At 39.5% G+C, this 23,298-nt stretch overlaps 1 protein-coding gene across 6 annotated transcripts in view; it reads right to left on the bottom strand.

Annotated features, from left to right (window-relative positions):
- SLC4A4 (solute carrier family 4 member 4) overlaps positions 1-23,298 on the bottom strand; it is a 370,094-nt gene that overhangs the window by 72,847 nt on the left and 273,949 nt on the right. For all 6 annotated transcript variants that reach the window (XM_069594319.1, XM_069594322.1, XM_069594321.1 and 3 more), the window contains exons 13-14: positions 11,984-12,117; positions 4,215-4,486 (exon numbers count right to left, since the gene is read on the bottom strand). In XM_069594319.1, the coding sequence (XP_069450420.1) occupies positions 4,215-4,486; positions 11,984-12,117 (406 nt within the window). The remainder of the gene's footprint in view (positions 1-4,214; positions 4,487-11,983; positions 12,118-23,298) is intronic.

The following is a 23,298-nucleotide window of genomic DNA, read 5'->3' as shown; positions in this document are numbered from 1 at the left end:
CAGTATGTGAGAAGCTGAGTATATGACCTGGGTTTACTGAGCAGCAGATGGAGGTAGGAAGAAGGGAGGAAAAGGTGCCTTAAGAAATGGAAACTCAGAAAGTGATAAAGTTTTATGGAAGCAAGTGAGAACAAGAAAGATCAGGTAGGGAAGAGAAAGAGCTGTCTTCACAAAGCACCAGGAAAAAAAAAAAACCCACAATGTTATTGTGGCCATGAAAATAGTTTTCTTAGTGATTAAATGACCCCGATTTCCTTTCCTGTAAAATCATTCCTCAGTTTGCAGGATCATGACTCCATCTGCGCAGATGCTGGTTCATTGTTACAGACTGTACCAGTGTTGAAAAACAAGTCATCCGCCAGTTTAAATATTATGGACTCATTGATTGAATTCTTTTACTAGGAGTGCATGTTGCGATGAAAGGCCAGTCTTTTGTTGCTTTTAGAACACTTACTCTAGCTGTACATGCAACTGTATTATTCTCTCACTATTGGTTTTCAGTTTGTTGTCGAAGTACTAAATGTATTGTGGGTCTATGAAGTCTTCTATCAAAAAGTATTAAGGTTGTGAGAGAAATACACAATCATTAATCTTAAAAGTTTTGTAAAACATGAGATTGTCCTGGAAATGCATTTGCCTTTGTCCACACCAGAAACAGATTTCATCTCTACGTGTGTGTGTATGTTACTCAGTTGTGTCCAAATCCTTGCAATCCCATGAACTGTAGCCCGCCATACACCTCTGTCCATGGGATTCTCCAGGAAAGAATACTAAAGTGGATTGCCATGCCCTTCTCCAGGGGATCATCCTGACCCAGGGATTGAGCCCTGGTCTCCTGCATTAGCAGGGAGATTCTTGACTGTCTGAGCCACAGAGGAAGCCCATACTTCCTCACATTTATGTACATATCTTCCATGAGTGCCACTTATCTGAATGACTCTAAAGCTAAGGGATGCAAGCAACAGTCTTGTTGCAGAATGAGCCAACGGTGCCACAACATTGCTTAGAAGGGAAGATGATGAAGCCTGGTTTGTTTGTCCTATTGTTCATACTTACAAACCCTAAATTTTTATAACAACACAATTATAATGGTTAAGTGGGTAACATTTAATTATTTATTAGAAACTGTCCTAAGTATTTTGTAATGCCTCATTTTTTTTCCTTCAAAACAATTCTATAAGGTAGGTGGTATTATTAACCCCATTTTACACGAGGAAGGTGAGGCAAAGCTACCTTGGAGAAAGGAACTTGTCCAAAGTCATACACGGGGCCTTAGCCAAGCAGGACTTGAACACAAGATTTTCCGACTTCAAAATCCTGCTACCCTGCTTTACTGGTACCCCATAGAGGTAGCAGGAATTGTCAGAATCCTTCCAAGACAAAAACTAGCTATTTAAGACAGGCTTGATACACAACCAAGGGGAAACATGTCAAAGGAAGAATTATCACCACTTTAGCCAGCACTTGCTATACATGGATAAAATCGGTTCAAGCCTCAATACCAGTGTCTCAAGAAAACAGAGATCCTTCCTGAAAGGAAAATCACATGTAAAACCTTTGTTGTATTTTTCGCAGCGAAAATGCATTCAGGTATGTCTTCCTGGTTCCAAATGACCTACTCCACCAGCATCCAATTAAAACAATACATGCAAGTTTTTCCATTAGCCTCAGGTCGGTGTGGGGCTGACACCAGGGAGATCTTTGTGGCAGGTGTGCTGACAAAGCCCTCATCTGGCTTTATGAACACTTCAAACCTCAAACAGCTGGTAGTATTTTCTTTCCTCTAGAAATTCTTAACATACAATTACTCAGAATGCCTAAAAAAGTCAGCATACAGACTTTTCCACAAGTAAAGAGGCATATAAATGCATAGAAATAAATAAGTAAAAGGGAAAGTCCAAAATCTCACTATTAAATATGTCTATGATCCAGTATTTTGCACATGTGTAGTTTAGACTTCACCTCAAAGTCTAGGATGCATGATTAAAAGAGGTCTTATCACCTCCTCTCCTAGGACGAGCTCTAAGACTTGTGTAATGGTAATACACGCCTTCTGGGTTTCTCTGGGGAGCATACTTAATTGATTCTAATCATATCTATCATGTATTGCTTACTCTTTCCAAGCACTTTTTAAGTTCTGAAGTACTTCTAAACAGTGTACATCTTAACGGTAATAGGCCTTTATATCTATGCCTGAATCTTTAAATTTCCACGTTTTACTTGTTTCTCCTTGCTTTTAAGCATAGGGTTTATTTTAATGTGAATTGACTTTCCTTAAAAAGAGAAAAAGAAACCATAAGTGCAAAGCGCAACAAGGCCCCATCTTCTCACCAGTGTCACTGACCACCCCATTTGTAGAGAGATGCTGCTCTTTTTCATCTCTCAAGATGCATATAGGTCTTGTAAGACTTCGCCACCAAAACGGTAGAGAACAATGCAGATTCATCACCAAAATATCTGAGAGTCACAGGACACAGACTGCACAGGCACTGAAACTCTTTATAGGATCTTGTTGAGTTTTTAAAAATTCATAAGCATTGTTCATTCTCGTCTATAATATAACCATGTTTGTTTTACTGTGACTAGTAAGTGGTTTTTCCTTAGAATCTATAGATAAAAGTGGCCATTACATGAATGTGTCCAACTTTTAATGGGTTTCCCTGATGGCTGAGGGGTTAAGAATCTGCCTGCAATGCAGGAGACCTGGGTTTGATCCATGGGTTGGGAAGATCCCCTGGAGAAGCAAATGGCAACCCACTCCAGTATTCTGGCCTGGAGAATTCCATGGACAGAGGAGCCTGACGGGCTACAAAGTCCATAGGGTCGCAAAGAGTCAAACACAATTGAGCAACTAACACTTCGACTCTGACTTGCCCTACTTAAGCCCAGGTGTACAAAGCCCTCAAAACACTGCTGCGCTTCTGGTGCTACAGGATCTTACTCAAAAAAGCATGGATCGTGCACTAATTTTTATTTTAAGCTAATGTAGCTAATGTTACAACCAAGGACCACTAGGACTATTAGCATTAATTGTCTGACACAAATGTTTACTCCTCATTCTACCGTGCTGTGCTCAGTCACTCAGCCATTTTTCACTCTTTGCAGCCCCGTAGACTGTAACCCGCCAGGCTCCTCTGTCCATGGGGATTCTCTAGGCCAGAATACTGGAATGGGTTGCCACGCCCTCCTCCAGGGGATCTTCCCAATCCAGGGATAGAACCCAGGTCTCCTGCATTGCTGGCAGATTCTTTACCGTCTGAGCCACCAGGAAAAGCTTCATTTGACTAAAGCAGATGTTAAAGCAACTTTACCTGAAGTGATGCTTTTTTCCCAAATGCCTTCCATATTATAAAATATGATGAATTTTATAATTCTAAGAAAAGATTCAAAGAAAAATAATTCCAAGAAAAAATTCCAAAGACCAAATTTAGCACTTTTTTTGTGATGAAGTTCTTATGCTGACTCAGGTTTAGCAAGATGGGTATCAAAGTGCTAGGTTTTATAGAATCATATTCTTTACTAAGAAGTTATTTTTACATCTTTCCTAACTCTAGAATATAAATCTCCAAGACCATAATATTCTTCTTTCATTTCTTTTATTCCTTCCTTCCCTTTCCTTTCGTATTTACATTGTCTAGGACAGATGAACTATAAAGCTCTAGTTTATCACTAGGTGATTCTAGTCTGAATTTTTTTAAATTTCTTGCTTCAAATTATATAAAGTGAATTAATATTTGTTTATTCTGTACGTTTAAAATAATCCACTTAGAATTTACTTAAGAAGGAGATTCCTAGCGAAATAAGAAACAAAAGTTCAGAGGACTAGGTTCGTCTGGTCCTTGTATCTGTCATAGAGATACAGAGAAGATCCAGAATAATGTACACAAAATTATTTCTCACCTATCAGAGACGATCAAGAATAAGGTACACAAAATTTCCTTGCAAATTCTGTCACTTGAGTTAGTTTCAAAGTATTGAGCTAATGTGAATGTACGTTCACATTCCAGAGCTCCTGGTTATACCTCCTGGTTGAATCACATGGCTAAGACACCTCAGGCAAAGAGACTATAAATTCAGCTGCACGGTTTCTCAGAGAAAATAAAAGAAAACCCTTTTTTGAGGATCATAAAACCAGGTGGAAAGTTTGCATGCATGGAGCCTCCGGCTTCTTCCAAATACAAGGTAAGCATAAACGCTAAGCATGATGTTCTGACCTGGGTCGGGCGGCATACAAACACAGGAAAATTTAGTATTGTAGCCCACTTTGAAGTTGGAGTTGATGGGGTAGTAATCAGCTAGCTTGATCATCTTCTTGAAAGCATCGTAGATAAAAATGAAGCTAATCAGAGAAGAAAAGCCCTCTTCAGTGAAGCGAGTGAAGTACTGAACCAGAAAGCTGGCATCGGTGGCTACTAAAATGAGACACAGAAAGGCCGACCAGAGGCCAATCCAAAGGCGAAACTCCAAATAGTCAAAATTATGGTCCCTGGAAAGAAGAAAAAACGGTATTTAGACTCCTCCTCTGTGGAACACAAACTGCAATACAAAAGTACCAAACAACTGTAAAGTGATTGTTAAAAATATAAGATCACTTACAGCTACTAGATTCAAAGATCATTCTTAATTTTATCCAGGAAGTATTACCTTTAGGATTTGGCCTAATGACACTAGCCTGAGAAATAATTCACATGTTTGAGAAAAAACACAAGAGTAATCGTACCATTTGAATGTAAATGACTCATTAATTTTCTTCTTGTGTTGATTCTTTTATCATTATAGAGTGTCCTTTATCATTCTTTATGGTCTTTGTTTTAAAGTCTATTTTGTCTGATATGAATACTGTGACCCCCGCTTTCTTGTCATTTCTGTCTGCATGATATCTTTCCCTATCCCCTCACTCAATCTTCTCATTCAAATTGATGATCCCTATGTAGAAAAAATAAACAGTTTGAAAGCGTAACACTGGTACCCAGCACATGTTCAATAAATGTTTGGGGAGCTTTCTGGTTAAGAAAGTATTTTCTCTTCCCCAAGTCATCAAAGTCTACTGAGAAAGACATACTGATAAACATAATCACACCACAAAATCCTAAGTGATACCTAAAGTTCCCACAGAATGTCACAGAAGTGGGACTAATTTGGTCTCGGCAAGATGGTGAGGATAGATAATCTTACAGAAAAAAACTAAGAGTATTTAGGGATAAGCAAGAACTTTTGAGATAGACCAGGGAGGGTCAGGTCAGGAAGACGAGAAAGAGTGCTCAATGAGACGTGTGGCATGAACTAACTGCACGCAATGCCCCTTGTGAACCAAGTGTCACCAATACAGGGAGATGGGATCAAATGAATTTGAGTCAGCTGTAGTGAGGTGGACGAACCTAGAGACTGTTACACAGAGTAAAGTAAATAAGAAAGAGAAAAACAAATATCACATATTAATGGATATATGGGGAATCTAGAAAAATAGTACTAATGAACCTATTTGCAGGGAAGGAAAGGAGATACAAAAGTAGAGAACGGACTTATGGACACAGCTGGGGAAGAAGAGGGTAGGACAAATTGAGAAAGTAATATTGACATATATATACTATCAGGTATAAAACAGATAACTAGTTGGGAGCTGCTATATACACAAGGAACCCAGCCTGGTGCTCTGTGATGACCTAGAGGAGTGGGATGGGAGCAGGGAGGGAGCTCAAGAGGGAGAGGACATATAATATATATAATTATGACTGATTCCCACTGTTGTACAGCAGAAACCAACACAACACCGTAAAGCAACTGTCCTCCAATTAAAAAGTAAAAATAAACAAATGATTCAATATTTAAAAAAAGAATACGATGCCTCCATTTAAGCAGGCCATTTTTCAATACCCTTTTAACTTCTTACAAGTGAATTAGTTCAAGATTCATATTTAGGAAAACATGGGTCAAATGTTGGCATTTTACCATTTCACACTCATTATTTTACAATTATGTGGACAGTGCATTAAAATAGTTTTTTTTTATCATCATTTGCAATGAAAAAACAGATATTGGTAATCACATTTCTTGTATGAGGAAAAAATAAATCAAGGATCATGCATACTTAAAGCTCTATGGCTTTCCTTTTATACAATGAGTTTCTGATAACTGACAGCCACATGTTTTAATGCTTCCCCAAAGACATCATGTCAACATGTCCATTACCAACAGCCTAGTCTCGGCCACCAAGAAGCCTTTCCCTGATTCTTTTAAGAACCTCCTTACTAATATCCATGATTGCTTTGCTCAAAGCTGTTTTCCACATCACAGCCAAAATAACCTTTTCAAATGTAAATCAAATGTCCTAGTTTAAAGTCTTTTGGTGGCTTTGCACTGCTCTTAGAATAAAAATTCAAATTCTCTTCCTAATACAATGTCTGGTGCATAAAAGTGTTCCAATAAAGCTATACCTGCAGGCTACAACTTGAAAGTTGTAGTGTCAGAAAGTTACTAACACTGGTTTATGAGCTATCACAGGTACCCAAGTGATGACCAACCAAAACTTTTTACTGAATATTAGAATTAAAAGTTGCTTGATTTCATATGTCAACTGGACTAGGCCATGAGGTACTCAGGTATTGGGTCATACATTATTCTGGGTGTTTAAGGGTGGTCTGGGTAAGGTTAACATTTAAATTGGTAGACCTGAGTAAAGCAGACTGCCTTCCATAATAAGAGTGTGCTGCATCCAATCAGTTCTTCAACTGAAAAGAACAAAAAGGCCAGCTTCCTTCAAACAAGAGAAGACTCTCCAGCAGACAGACTGCCTTTGGACTTGATCGATAACATAGGCACTGCCTAGTTCTCCAGCAGAAGGCCTTGGAACTGGAACATAAGTTCTCCTGGGTCTTCAGGTTGCTAGGCCACCTTGCAGCTTTTGGACTTGCCAGCCTCTAAAACTGTGTGAGCCAATTAGTTACGATAAATCTCGTATAGATGAATATACACATCGTATTGGTTCTGTTTCTCTGGAGAATCCTGATTAATCACCAAGTGGTCATATGTGCCTTTCTTTATGGATGAAGATACCAAGGCCAGTGGAAACTAAGCCATTTATCCAATGTCAAGGCTTTAATGGCAGAGCTGGACCAGAAACCAATTCTCCGTACTACTGGACAGGTCCTTTTAAAAATTACAGCGTGGTTCTTCCTGTTCAATTTATATTCAGAGTGTGTATGTGTGTGCGCGTGTGTGTGTTAGTTGCTCAGTCGTGTCTGACTCTTTGCGACCCCATGGACTGTAGCCCATCAGGCTTCTCTGTCCACGGAACTCTCCAGACAGGAATACTAGAATGAGTTGCCATTTCCTGCTCCGGGGGATCTCCCTGACGCAGGGATTAACTTTGGGTCTCCCGCACTGCCTGTGGACTCTTTACCATCTGAGCTACCAGGGAAGCCCTAGCACATGAGTGGGCCTTAAAATCGCTGTCCCCTATTTCCTTCCTATCAGATCACACACATTGGAATACATTCCCAAAGCAGGAGATTAGTAACACTTGGGTAGAAAGTTATCCTCTACAGATTTCCCAAAATCTTTCTAAAGACATCTTTGGCATTTCTTCACAGTTCCCTCCATGTCTGGAATCCCAGTGTTTGATCCTATGCATGTCTTTCTGAGATAAGCAGACTCTAGAGAAAGCTAAATTCTAGGAGCTTACACTATAATTTACATTATCATACAATGAGTCAGAGCCTAGAAACAGTTTTATTACTTCAGACATTTTCCTTAAAACAAAGTTTTAAACAATTACCTAGTTTTGCTTTCCTAACAAGATTAAAGTTAGAACAATCCTTAAAGTGTTCTAAGACTGCTAATGTTTGTTTACAGAACTGATGTTTACAGGACAGGATAAGAAATAATCTAGTTATCAGCTAATGGTCAGGAACACTATCAGTTTGAGTACAAAGGGGAAAAGTGCATGTATAAACTTGAATCTTAGGACCTAAACAGGATACCCAAAACAGCTCCTCTAAAATACTTAAATACTCCCTGAGTATCTCTGTAAGAATAACCCACATAAATTCACTAATACCAATCACTCCATTAGGAAAGTGATATGTTTACAGCAGCAAGAAGAAAGAGGAATAAAAGATGAGAAACTTTAAACAAGCTGATCAACAGTAATGACTACAATAAAAGGCAATGTTAATGTCCAATAAGACTATCAGGCCTTGGTGCCAAGTTTAAATAGCAATTAAATTATAAAAAGTTATAAGCTACAGAAAGGAAATGATAGTAGAGACCAAAGAAACTATGGTGAGTTAGAAGGACAAAATCAGTGTATATTTTCTTGGTAACACTCAATGTTCCTAGAGATTTACACGATAGTTTTGAGGAGCAGAAACCCAAGGGTATAGGAAAACCGAAGAACTTACCTTTGAAGCATGTTTCAGAAATTAGTCACTGACAAATATAAACTCCCTAAACTGAATGAATAAATCCAGGTACTTAATAGAAGACAATAATAATTTGAAGGCCTACAAGTAAACTGCTCAAATAATATAAGAAATAAATTAATACATGACCAAATGACAAACAAGATAAATCCAACTTTAATCACAAAGTTTTTATATGACTTAGACCACGCTGCTTAAACTCCCTTCAGATTTCTCCCAGAAGAAAAGGAAAAGGAATCCGATTTGTTGTTGTTAAATCATGTCCAACTCTTTTCCAACTCAATGGACTGTAGCCCATCAGGCTCCTCTGTCCATGGGATTTCCCAGGCAAGAATACTGGAATGGGTTGCCTTTTCCTTCTCTGGGGGATCTTCCTGACCTAGGGATCAAACCCATGCCTCCTGCACTGGCAGGTAAGTTCTTTACCACTGAGCCACGAGGGAAGCCCATTACTGAAATACAGGGTGTAAAAATAGTTCAAAAGAGACTGCAGAATTGGAGAAACAAAACTATGTGTGTTTTGGAAAGTTGTGAGCTATTCTTTCATTTTGTTACTAATTTGAAAAAGCGACAGCCTATCATTCATATGCCTTTTTATGGTTTTCCAGTTGATAAGGCAAATATTAAATCCTGTATTCCAAGTCAGAGATAAATCGGTGGATTATTTGGAGTTACTGTTTGAGTCCATTAAGCTTACAAAACAAGAATTTATCTATTTCTCAAAAAAACAAAGAAGGTAAAATATGATGGGGAAAACCTGGGCAAAAGATAGTAAAATACTTTCTTTACTGAAGGATTTCTCAGATCGCTTAGTAAACTGAAGGGTAAAGTGAATTACCAATAGGGGGATATAATAAATAATGTACAGCACTTCCTAGACTTATTGGGATCACAGATTTTTCTTTTTCATTGAGAATCTAATGGAACTAGCAAATGATGAAACACACTTTGGGAAACAGTGGTCCACACAAATACTCTGTATCTAGACATATCAGCACTGCTGTTACCATATGTAAACAAATGATATAGCATTGTGAATAAAAGAATAAGGTTTGCCACGTGTCATATGTTACTTGGTGATGGATTTAAAGCACAGTTTCTCAAATGTTCCTTGTTGCTTTACAGCTATTTTCAAATAAATCACTTGAAACTATGTTTAAGTTTTCAACTTTGATGAAACAGGAGGGAAAATGAGAAAGGAACTTGCTTAGCAAAAGGAAATAATCTCGATCCTACAATTATCTAAAGCAAACCAGGGTGCAAACATTTTCTGTAGATTAAGGCTCTGATCACATTGTATACAATAAATCTTTCTGCAAAGGTTGCACTGCAAAGGTTGCACATTTGTCCCTGTTTATAGTACGTGCTTGTTTAATCTTCCCACAAAGGCCTTCTTGTCTCACATGATGTTTTCTTAAACATATAAAAAACTGTTTGACTCTTTCTATAAACTGACAGGAGCAGAATTTTTTCCAATGGTCTCCTGAGAATTATAATGGAGGAATTTCTGGTAATGATCTACAGAGAACATAACTCTACTTAAAATCTGAAGCTTTCAGTGTTTGGAAGACCTTTAATTTTTGCCCTCAACCCAGTTTTCAAAATGCTTGTTTTAAATTCTCATTCCCTCCTTTCTCGTGATCACTTTTGACAGCATACATGGCTTCTTTCTTTCTTTTTTTTTCTTTTAGTAATTTTTATCCCTCTAAGTTGATTTTTTAAGATTTCATTTATCTATTCATCCATTATTTATGACCGCACTGTGTCTTCGCTGCTGTGCAAGGGCCTTCTCCAGTTGTGGAGCACAGGCTCTAGGGACATGAGCTCAGTAGTTGTGGCGCATGGCCTTAGTGGCTCCAAGGCACGTGGGATCTTCCTGGACTATGGATCAAACTCGTGTGCCCTGCATTGGCAGGCAGAGTCTTAATCACTGGAACACCAGGGAAGTCCCCATGCAATTTCAAAGCCTACTATTTGAGTCCTTAAGTCTATGAGGCATTAACTGGGTAATAACATTTCTAACATTAAAATCCTAAAGCTATGTAATGGTAGAAGTATATGGAAATTCCAACAAGGAATGCTAGCAAGCCATATGAAGTTCTGCAATATCTGTGTACTGAGATCTGCCAGTAAAGGCAGTTCTCTCTCAGAGGTATCAAGTTCATTAGAAAGAAGCTGGAATTCCCAATTTGATTTTGTGTGCTAATGTGGCTATTTAGATTATTTGGTTAATTCAATTTTCCCCATCTTAAAATGATCCATCAATTTCTAAAAGAAAATACTGGTACCACAACTGCCAAGCCCATTAGTAATGTCTAGTGATTCCACAAGAGGTTTAGGCTCTGGAGTCAGAAAGCAGGGATTCAAATCCCCGCCCTGCCAATGACTGGCTGATGCAACCTTCAGCAATTTATTAACCACTCTGTGCCTGCTTTCTCATCAATAGAATAGGATATAGTCCCTACTTCACAGGACTGCTACAAGAAATAAATGAGGGAGTACATGTAATGCACTTAGGACAATACTTGCAACACGGCCAAGCACTCAATAAATGTTAGCTGTTACCCAGTTGATTCTAGAAATCCATCATTAGTTAAGAACACAGGAATGGGGTTTAGGAGCCGTGGACCACGGGAACACCCGGCCTCTTCCACAGACAAGCTATGTCACCTTGAACAAGTCACTTCACTTCTCCAGTGTCAGTCAGGATCATAGCAGGAGATAGAAGGCAACCTCAGATGGGATTCAGAGGAAAACTTTAAAGATGTGAACTATTTACAGAGGAATGAGTAACAAAAATGGCAAGGTTCTCAGGGACTAGAGATGTCAGGAAGCCATTTCTACCCCACCCCCAGCCCCCTGCAACAGCTTAGAAAGGCCAAGGAAAGAACAGTCACCAGAGCCTGGCGAGGGCAGAGCCAGGGTGGAGGAGCCACCGGACAGAACAAGCCACTGCCAGACTGCCTGGGAGAGCAGTGACCAAGCGGAGTTGGGGAAGCAGACACGCCCTGACCTCTCTGAGGCTCTGCTTTAGCCAAACCCAACAGGAAGCCAGAGGCCAGAGGAACCTGCATGCTGGGGTCCACCGGGGTCAGCCTCCAGAGGCACAAAGCAGGACAATAAGGCAGGGGAAAATGGGGGTGGAGGAAAGGCAATGCGACAGAGGGACCTCCACTGAACCAAATGCTAGCACCTGCCGGGTGACTTAATCTCTGAGGGCCTCTCAATCTCCAGATGCTAAAATTTCCAATTTCCGCTCAACTACTATTCTGTGTAGGCTTCCCTGGTGGCTCAGACAGTAAAGAATCCACCTGCAATGCAGGAGACCTGGGTTTGATCCCTGGGTCACAAAGATCCTCTGGAGAAGGGAATGGCAACCCACTCCAGTATTCTTGCCTGGAGAATCCCATGGACAGTGAAGCCTGGTGGGCTACAGTCCTTGGGGTTGCAGAGAGTCAGATGCGACTGAGGAACTTTCAGTTCGCTATTCCGTGCTCTATCTAGACTGTGAATGTTCTACAGCTCAACAACTCTAATTTATAATTTGATATCTATATACATACTTGCTGAAATTAAATAGAAGCCTCTCAAAAACGAGAACAGGTCCTGTGCTGCTCAAAATAGTGAGTGGTTGACCAGCAAAGAGGCAAAAGATGGCTCCAGAGACAGCGGTGCCCAGGAAACTCTCCAACACACCCTAATAGAAAGAAAACAGAGGTGTTAATAGAAATATGCCTTATTTCTTTTCATGTGTGATGTCACTAGGGGAATTAAACCACATGAGCATGCTATTTTGAGGGCTGTCACAAACATATCAAACAAATGCAAAGAAAGAATATTGATTTTTACCAATATGGATATCACCTTCTATTTCACACACATATGATTTAGCCATTCCTGCCTATTCCAAGAGTTGAACTGCTCCTAAGTACTAAAATGACTAGCAGTTGACTACAGAAGGCAAAGGATGACTTCAATACTCTTTAAAAAAAAGATTAATTGACACCTCCATACATAAAATCACATAATACAATCCCACCAAGTGTGTAGAAGTGATTTAGTACTTCTGGTGTTGTTCTCTCTGTGGTTACTTTCAGTATTTGTTTTAGCTGAATTTCACTTTGCACACAGCAGGTACTTATAACTAGCTACATTTTATGCACAATAGCTATTTTCTATAGAGGAAAGCTTTTTACGAGGAAAGGAGAGCAAAGAGAATAGAAGAAAATGATTTGCCCTCTATCCTGCAGTCTCTAAGACATCAATTCCAAAAAATATTCTATTGCATATTCATTGTCCAGTGTAAATATACACAAGAGCTGCAAATTACTTTCTCTCTAGAGGTAATAAATGTGTGGGGACATGAGTAACTAAACCTTTGTGGCCACATCGCCCTGTAGATGTATCTCTGAGAATCAACCAATTATTGCCCCTTAGCATAATAAGAACAAAGGATTATAAATATACATATATACATACACATATATATAATATCATATAATCATATAATGTATACAGATAATATAATTATTATAAAGAAATTGGTCTTTTAAAATTGATTTACAGACCATTAAGTGCTATCCCCACTAAAAAACCATCCCAGGAGACTCTTATTATGATGATTACTTGAAATATTTTTTTATGTGGCTTTAGAGCTAGTAATATTCTCTTCAGAATGACATTAACAATAGTACATCCTTCTCTTTTAAGGGTAGGGTTCAACTGGGAAAACACAGAAGTCCTTTAGCACAGCGCTATGTAATAATGAGGTTGGGGTGGAGATGGCATAAAAAAGCAAGAGTTGACAAGTAAAAAGACTAGTTCCTCACACAGTATGCAGACACATTCTAAATACCTCAGTACACCTACTTTTGCCCAAGATGTTTAGGTCTGAGATCTGGCAGGTGAGTGTTTCCAGAGGACCCTATTTACATAACTCTATTGCATGGCCGAAGGGTACCGTCTTGTTATTTATAGCCTTTGCACACATAATCTTTCTGCACACAGCTCATTCTTCCTAGGGGAGCAGCAAGCAGAATGATAAACAAAGCCAGTAGAACCAGGCTGCATTTATGCAGAGAAGAGAGAAAAAGGTTCCCCAGTGCCCACTAAATAGTATCAGTCTTGATCTCTTATCCCTGAAGATATGGAGCTTCAGGGGGTTAAATGATATGCACAAATCCATGCTCACTGTGGCACAAGTCTCTGGAGTATGGGCACCTGCCCAGCTACTACTGCGTCCCTGGCAAAGGCAAGAGGTGTGTACGCGGCTGGGATCTTCTCAGACTTGCACTTTTTTTTTACCTCCTGGGCACTGACACCGGGCTTTTTATGTCTTTGTCATTTATCTTTGTGTGTGTGTGTGCCTTATTTTAGTGTGTGTGACATGAAAGAGTAGGGGCTGGAAGGTTCCTCATGGCAGGACAAGCCATGCTCTGGGCACAGGTGACGGGCGAAGCGTCACTGCATCGTTCTCTCTCAAGCAGGGATGAGTAACTACTTCTCATCACTACTGCAGGATCAAACCAAAGCACACAGCCTGGGTGTAGGGGAGAACACAGTGAAAAAAGGAGGAATATGAGATTAAGAACACTCTATTTGATTTGATGGGCCTCCCAGGTGGCTCAGCAGTAAAGAATCTGCCTGCCAGTGTGGGAGATGCAGGTTTGATCTCTGGGTCTACAAGGTCCTCTGCAGGACGAAATGGCTACCGACTCCAGTATTCTTGCCAGGAACATCCCATGGACACAGAAGCCTGGCAGGCTACAGTCGATAGGGTTGGGAAAGAGTTAAACATGACTCAGTAACTAAATAACAACAACAATAGATTTGATTTCATGTAGCTATTAACCTCTGTGAGAGGCAAGAGCAAGATGACAGCAGCAGCATCTGTATTTCTCTTTCCCCCATCATGCTACACACCATTCCCCACATGCTCTCCAGGCACCCAGGAAACACTAAAGGAATCTAAGAAGACGCCCAAATCACACCCTAGGTCCTGCTTATCGAAGGCCAACAGCCATGATTGCTCATCCAATAAAGATAACAACTAATCTCTTCCCGAAAACAGCTTTTGATTTATGGAAAGTCATGTGATCGTTTAAAAGGTAAGATTATTTTTATTTCAGTACTTGATCCTTTGCTAAGTGCTACAGTTTCCATTTGTTGCTGACAATTTTAAAACAGAGACAGATGATTTATTATACACATTACACTGGAAACTTGCTTAAACTCAGAGGTGTTTCCAGTGTTTCTCAGACAAGAACTATTTTCACCACATTTTGACATGTTGCTCTTGACAATATAGAAATTTTAAAAAATAATCTCATGCAATGAATAACTTTAGAATTTAAAGTAATTTGTAAAGTGAACTATCAAAAAAGCCCTTTTTTGACTTATTATAGTCAGTGTTCATGAATATAAAAAGGAAATAATGTGTGGATGTGTGCATTTTTAATAGCTATGGCTCATAAAAACACTTCCACATCTGATTCCCCACAGAGGAACACACTCCCTAGCAATTCATGAGAATGTAATGTATATGGCTGAACTCTGAGCGGGGCAGAATCAGGTGCAGCAAAGCACTCCAGCTCCACTTTGATTGGGTTTTTATTTTATTCCATTTCTGATCAGATGATACCCACTGCATAACAGAGGAAGGAGCTAACAACTTGCCCTTGGAAAACCCAGAGACTGGACTCTGTTCTGCCACCAAAGAGCTGATGACCTTGGGAATGTCACTTAACCTTTGTCAATTTCAGTTTTTTCATGCAGGAGAAAAACATTGAGGCATAGTACATATACTGTACAGTATAAAAATGGACTCTGGAGTCAGATCACCTCAAGTTGACATCCAGACTGTATACCATTTACTCTGTAATCACTTAAACAGGTTACTTAACCTCTCTGTACCTTGTAACGCGAACATCAGATTAGATAATGTGTCTAATGTTTATCACAGCCATTGACAGATGTGTTTTTGATGAACAGTATAGTCTAAAGGAGATCAATCCTGGGTGTTCTTTGGAAGGAATGATGCTAAAGCTGAAACTCCAGTACTTTGGCCACCTCATGCAAAGAGCTGACTCATTGGAGAAGACTCTGATGCTGGGAGGGATTGGGGGCAGGAGGAGAAGGGGACGACAGAGGATGAGATGGCTGGATGGCATCACCGACTCAATGGACATGAGTTTGAGCGAACTCTGGGAGTTGGTGATGGACAGGGAGGCTTGGCGTGCTGCAGTTCATGGGGTCGCAAAGAGCCGGACACGACTGAGCAACTGAACTGAACTGAACGTATACATCAGTCCCTGATGCTGGGAAAGATGGAGGGCAGAAGGAGAAGAGGGCATCAGAGGATGAGATGGCCAGATGGCATCACTGATGCAATGGACATGAACTTGGGCAAACTTCAGGAGAAGGTGGGGGACAGAGAGGCCTGTCATGCTATAGTCCGTGGGGTCGCAAAGAGCTGGACACAACGGGGCGATTGCACAACAACATACACATGATGAATCTACTCAGATAAGAGATGAAGAGGCTGAACTAGGTCTCTTCCAAGGTCTCCTTCAGGTGGCTCAGCACAAAGAGCAGGTCTTGGAGTCAGGGATATCGGAGTTTAATCCTAGTTCCACTACTTACGAACTTCTCTAAATCCTAATTTTCTCCTCTGTAAAATCAATGGCTATTTCACAGGATAATTACTTGGACTGAATATGATAATACCATATAAAAAGCTAAGAATAAAGTAGAGAGACGATAAGATGCCGGTTTTCTTTTCTTCCTGCTTCCGGTCTCCTTCTTCCCAGTTACTTCTCTCTCCTTCAACGAGGAAGGAGATGGAGCGTGACGGTCAACAGGAGTGACAGGAAAAGATGAAAATGACTCCTCAGACGAAAAGAGGGCAAAAGCCTCTAGATTCTCAGTGTTTCCAGGGATGGGTGTACTGTTCAGTCATGTCCAATTCTGCGATCCCATGCACTATAGCCCTTCAGGCTCCTCTGTCCACGGCATTTTACGGCCAAGAATACTGGAGCGAGTTGTCGTGGCCTACTCCAGGGCATCTTCCCAGGGATCACACTCAGGTCTCTGTGTGTCTCCTACACTGGCAAGTGGAATCTTTACCACTAGTGCCACCAGGAATCCACAGAAGCCTTAGACGGCAATGTTCCAGCCACTGATTTTGGTGCTTCTTTTCATTCCTTGTAGTATCTAACACATGGAATCAGCCATGATAAAACAAAATGGTTTATCTCCCTTTATAGCAATGAAGTAAAAATCCACATGTAAAGCAATTTGTGAACACTTTTCTGCTCACACGAGGGTATAACATTAAACCAAAGATGTTCCTTATTTTATAGAAGGGCCAAGAAAGTTAACTGAAGCCTCAGAAAGATCAAGCATAAAAGAAATTTGAGGAAGGGAGGTTCAAGAAGGAGGGAACATATGTATACCTATGGCTGACTCATGTTGATGTACAGCAGAAACCAACACAACACAGTAAAGCAAGTATCCTCTAATTACAAATAAATAAGTTTTAAAAAGTGATAAGAACATGAAAAAAAGGAAAAAATCTCACCATAGGAGCAAGTTTCTTTAGAAAAAAAATCCAACCACAATTGGTAGCACCAGCATTTTGTCTGTGAGCTACTTGTGATAAGTGAAGGCCATCACACCTGTCACGGCTAACACAAAGCAAATGCATTCAAGATGATAAAACATTCAACATTTATGCTGTCAACTTTGACTTTAATACAATTTACTACATTTAATATTTTCACATAACACTAAAGAATGACCTTTGTTGTTTTATGCCCTTTTTATTAAGAAATGTATTACTTGGATTATAATTAACCCCAAACTGCCTTAAAATACAAAGGATTTTCTATCTCTCTGACAATTATCAATGAAGTAAAATGAGAAACGGAGAAGGCGATGGCACCCCACTCCAGTACTCTTGCCTGGAAAATCCCATGGACAGAGGAGCCTAGTAGGCTGTGGTCTATGGGGTGGTAAAGAGTCAGACATGACTGAGCAAACTCCCTTTCACTTTTCACTTTCACTTTTCACATGCATTGGAGAAGGAAATGGCAACCTACTTCAGTGTTCTTGCCTGGAGAATCCCAGGGACACGGGAGCCTGGTGGGCTGCCGTCTATGGGATCACACAGAGTCAGACACGACTGAAGTGACTTAGCAGCAGCAAAATGAGAAAAGAATATTTAGGGGGCAATAAATGCTAAAATATTCACCAACGTTATTGTTAGATTTTAAGACTTTAAAGAAAATGTCTACTAACCATAAAAAGAAATTTCAGCCTGTATTGGTTGTAATCTATTGAAACTGTGTAGAATGTTGATCAATCAAATTAAACTTCTCTAGCATTTGAATCTGAAATTTAGCCAAGAAAATTGATGCAGCCTAATGACTTTTAAACATGGCCATCGGAAATAAGCAACAAACCTGAATTACCTGCAGATCAGATCCCCAACATAAAGCCACAAGATCAAAAATAAGCGATGAGATGATGCAAGTACCTAAATCAAATTTGAGTCACATGAAAAATATCTCGGAGGGTTGCTTTTGTTTGTTTTTTGTTTTTTTAGGGAAAAGAAATACTTAGTTTTTATTTCCACTTTAGGCTTCCCAGGTGGCTTTGTGGTAAAGAATCTGCCTGTCAGTGCATGAGTACAGGAGACACATGTGGGAAAGATTCCCTGGGGAAGAAGAAGGAAATGGCATCCATTCCAGTATTCTTGCGTGGAGAATCCCATGGACAGAGGAGCCTGATGGGCTTTTGCAGCGAGTTGCAAAAGAGTCAGACACGACTGAGCAACTAAACACATCTTCACTTTGAACAACTAAATCAAGATCTCCAAAGATCAGGTCCCAGGAATCCATAGGTTTTCAAAGTTCCCAAACTGATTTTTATATGGTCCAAATGTGAGGTGCACCCATTCAGGCAATCTTCCTTCTTCTATCAAAATAAGAACTACCTGCTAGCATGGTTAATGACCAGCAGTTACACAAACCATTCACCTACACTAGGAAGGAAGACTGGATATACAACCCTCATTTTTTACTTCACCTGTGTAGCTACGGACTATAAGTCAATGATTTCTCTCCTGACATATCACAGCTGCCAAATCCTTAGTGTGCCATCTCTACCTAAAAGTGCTTTGTCGTCATAAACAGGATTTCTGTTTACACTGCCCAGCAGGAACAGAAAAAAGGAGGCAAGACTTGAAAAACAAATTATCTCTCTGCTTGAAGAAAAGTATGAGCCAAAATCTCTATTCAAGAGCTCCAGTTCCAAGTCCAATAGAATGGATAGCAAGAAAGAGAGGCTTTACGATATTGTTTTGTTTGAAGAGCTGTGAATATGTATCTAGATCTTCTGAAGTGTCCAAACATCAAATACCAGTATAATCTTACACAAAAATTAAGTCCAGATGGATGAGAAATGTAAATGAAAACATAAAAGAACTTAGATATGTGGGTAAATATTTTTCTAATCTTGGGGTGGGGAAACTGCTCTAAATATATCATGAATATAAGAAACTATAAAAGACTAAAGATTTGGACTACATAAAAACTGAGATCTTTACAGCAAAAGAAATCATAAATAAGGTTAAAAGATATATAGCAGATCTAGGAAAAATACATTTGTGATATTTCTGACAAGCAAAGGGAAGATATCCTTATTATACAAAGAGTTCTTATAAGTCAATGAGAAAAAAATAATGCCCCAAAGAGAAATATCCCAAGTGTACTTACTTTAAAGACGCGTAAGTAAGCAGTAAGTAAGGAAGGATATTCCCTCTCACTAAAAGTCAAAGAAATGTAAATGGAATAAAAATGAGCCATCATTTTTAAGCCACAGAATGACAAAAATGAGAATATGAGACAAATTCTGTTTTTGCAAGAAAGTGAGCAAGCCAGCTCTCTTGTCCATTACTGGTAGAAGTTTAAATCAGTATACCTTTGTGAAGCGTAACCTGAAATCAATATCAAAAATAAAATAAGTATCTACTGCAATTACATTCTGCTAAAAATTCAGCTAAAGAGGTAATGACAAAGAAGGAAAGTGGAGTTAAGCACCAAGAGTGTTTACAAATGAAAAGACTGAAAAAAACTAAAAGTCTAATAGAGAATTTATTAAGTAAATTATAGCACATACATCATGTGTATAAAGAAATGCAGCCATTAAAAATGCTGTGTTCAAGACTCATGTTGAGGTGGAAAGACTTTCTTAAAATGCTAGTTACATATATGATTGCATATATGATCTCATTTACAGAAAATCCTATACAGTGATCTGTTTATACAAGCATTGCAAGACACAGAAAGATATTCATGAACAGGTTAATAATGGTTATTCCTGGGTCATGGATTTAAGGGCAAAACGATCTTCTATGCAGTGTTTCTGTACTATTTGAATTTCGTACAATGCTTAATTTTATCTTATTCAAAACAAAGCTATTTCAAAATGATTTCAAGCTAAACACAAAATATCGTTTAGAATTTAGCATTGTTTGGGATCTTCACCGCTGCTCAAATGACCATCATTTTCTGACCAAGAAAATAGAGTTGACAAAGGTCATTTACATGAAAAAAACAACCAAATAGGTTTCTGCTAAATGGAATTTGGTAAAACAAAAAAACAAACTTCAATCAAACAGGTTTCATTCAAAACTTATACATAAAATGAAGCAAAGTATCTAAAGTTTCTTCCAGGGACAAGGAATGACCAACATACCCTGGAGGCAAGAAAACAATGCGGTGCCCTTTACTTTGTAACTGATACACATTTATTGTTTTCTTACCAGCACAACCTAATTGGATCATTCCAACAGACAACCTTGCCCAAACTGGAATATGTTTCTGGTGCAGATAAACACGTCACCTTCTATTTCCACTTTAAGGAAGAAACGCACTTTGGTACGAAAGTGTAACATTCAGGGAAGATGAAATTATTATATAGTCTTCATGCAGTAAAGTAATTATCAGTTGCTTTAATCCTGCTGTTACAAATTGCGCATGATGCTTTGTAAAGAAGTGTCTATCTTATTGAGGAATATCATATATGAGTAAGAAATGATACATTTCCAACTTAAGCAGATTGATCAAATATTCTCAGTACAGCAGTATGTTAAAATAAAGCCTCAAAGTTGGAGATGCCAAATTTATATTTATAAATGTTCCTTATTATGAAACAAGTTCCCTTAAAATGTGCTCTGTTAGGCTCCATAAATATCACAAAATTCAACAAATTCTAAAATCCTAAAAAATCTTACGGTCTTCTTTTACTAAAAGGTTTGTGAAAGTAGGACTACATTTATTCCTGAAAAATATTTAAATGACTTTCTTCACTCAGTCTTCACTCTAGACTGTGCTCAGTCATTCACAACCAACAACAGTCAATTTAAATTAAAGCACTTCTCTGTGTTCCATAAAGCTAAGAAGGACAGCTTTGAAATAACAAAGACTTGCCACAAAGTATCAAAACAATGTTCCTTATATCAGTATCTTACCCACAGACTAACCTATTCATAAATATTTGTTAAATCGACATTTAACAATTTAATTAATAGAACAGTATACCCACTTGGCAACCAAGAATATAAATCTAATGCAATGAGTTCAAAGCATGGTCATAAGAGACTTTAGTTGTGGGAAGGACATGTTTTTAAGATAGTGAAGATAAAAGCCCTTATTTTTACTTAACAGTATGGCAGGGTTCAGTGGTAAAGAATCCACCTGTCAATGTAGGAGACGCGAATTCAGTCCCTGGGGTAAGGAAGATCCCCTGGAGGAGGAAATTGCAACGCACTTCAGTATTCTTGCCTGGAAAATCCTATGGACACAGGAGCCTGGCAGGCTACAGTTCATGGGTTGCAGAGTCGGACATGACTGAAGGAAGAGCTTCCCGGGTGGCTCAGATGGTAAAGAATTTGCCTACAATGCAGAATACATGGCTTGGATCCCTGGGCTGGGAATATTCCCGAGAGAAGGAAATGGCCATCCACTCCAGTATTCTTGCCTAGAGAATTCCATGGATAGAGGAGCCTAATGGGCTATAGTCCATGGGGTCATAAAGTGTCAGACATGACGGAGGGACTAACACACTTTCACTTCATGGCAAGGAGAACAGAGCATTCTAACAGTGGAGCTTACTGAAAAGGGCAATGAGAGCACTGCATCTTCTTGGACCTCAGAAGGCCAGTGCTCTAATACTTTGTTGCTTAAGAACAGGAAACAAGCCAGGGCTAGATCCCAGAAGAATGTAAGGTCAACTCTTGGCAAAGCAGTTCAGTTACTCCCAGAAGCCCAGGCTAAGCTTTAATTGCCTACACTTAAGGAATCCATGCACACCCACTCTGGAAGCTTCAGAGTCCTCTCAGAGAAGCATGATGGCTCAAATGTATGTGGCAAGTTGCAGAAGTCATGCAGCTATCTATGCTGCCATTATAATTTGATTATATCTGGAGAGAGTTCAGAAAAACATCTACTTCTGCTTTATTGATTATACCAAAGTCTTTCTGAGTGTGTGAAAGTGAAAGCGAAAGCTGCTCAGTCCTGTCCAACTCTTTGCGACCCTATGGATTATACAGTCCATAGAATTCTCCAGGCCAGATACTGGAGTGGGTATCCTTACCCTTCTCCAGGGCATCTTTCCAACCCAGGGATTGAACCCAAGTCTCCCATATTACAGGGGGATTCTTTACCAGCTGAGCCACAAGGGATCACAACAAACTGGAAAATTCTTAAAGAGATGAGATGGGAATACCAGACTACCTGACCTGCCTCCTGAGAAATCTGTATGCAGGTCAAGAAGCAGCAGTTAGAACTGGACATGGAACAACAGACTGGTTCCAAATAGGAAAGGAGTATGTCAAGGCTGTATACTGTCACCCTACTTATTTAATTAATATGCAGAGTATATCATGTGAAATGCCAGGCTGGATGAAGCACAAGGTGGAATCAAGATTACCCGGAGAAATATCAATAACCACAGATATGCAGATGACACAACCCACAGAAAGCGAAGAAGAACTAAAGAGCCTCTTGATGAAAGTGAAAGAGGAGAGTGAAAAAGTTAGCTTAAAACTCAACATTCAGAAAACTAAGATCATCATGGCATCTGGTCCCATCACTTCATGGCAAATAGATAGGGAAATAATGGAAACAGTGAGAAACTTTGGGGAAATAATGGAAACAGTGAGAGACTTTATTTTCCTGGGCTGCAAAGTCACTGCAGATGGTAACTGCAGCCATGAAATTAAAAGATGCTTATTCCTTTAGATAGCATATTAAAAAGCAGAGACATTACTTTGCCAACAAAGGTCCATCTAGTCAAAGCTATGGTTTTTCCTGTGGTCATGTACGGATGTGAGAGTTGGACTATAAAGAAAGCTGAGTGCTGAAGAACTGATGCTTTTGAACTGTGGTGTTGGAGTAGATTCTTGAAGAGTCCCTCGGACTGCAAGGAGATCCAGCCAGTCCATCCTAAAGGAAATCAGTCCTGAATATTCACTGGAAAGAGTGATGCTGAAGCTGAAACTCCAATACTTTGGCCACCTAATGTAAAGAACTGACTCACTGGAAAAGACCCTGATGCTGGGAAAGATTAAAGGTGGGAGGAGAAGAGGCTGACAGAGGATGAGATGGTTGGATGGCATCACCAACTCGATGGACATGAGTTTGAGTAAACTCCGGGAGTTGGTGATGGATAGGAAAGCCTGGTGTGCTGCAGTCCGTGGATGGGGTCACAAAGAGTTGAACATGACTAAGTGACTGAACTGAACTGACTGGAGCCTCTGGAGCCTCAGCTGATTTATTTTGAACACAGTTCCATGGGAAATGATCCATATGCCTCT

The sequence above is a fragment of the Ovis canadensis genome, chromosome 6 (genome assembly GCF_042477335.2).
Source record: "Ovis canadensis isolate MfBH-ARS-UI-01 breed Bighorn chromosome 6, ARS-UI_OviCan_v2, whole genome shotgun sequence".
NCBI classification, from domain to species: domain Eukaryota; kingdom Metazoa; phylum Chordata; class Mammalia; order Artiodactyla; family Bovidae; genus Ovis; species Ovis canadensis.
The sequence above is the reverse complement of the archived record's forward strand: the minus strand, read 5'-3'. Positions and strand labels throughout refer to the sequence as shown.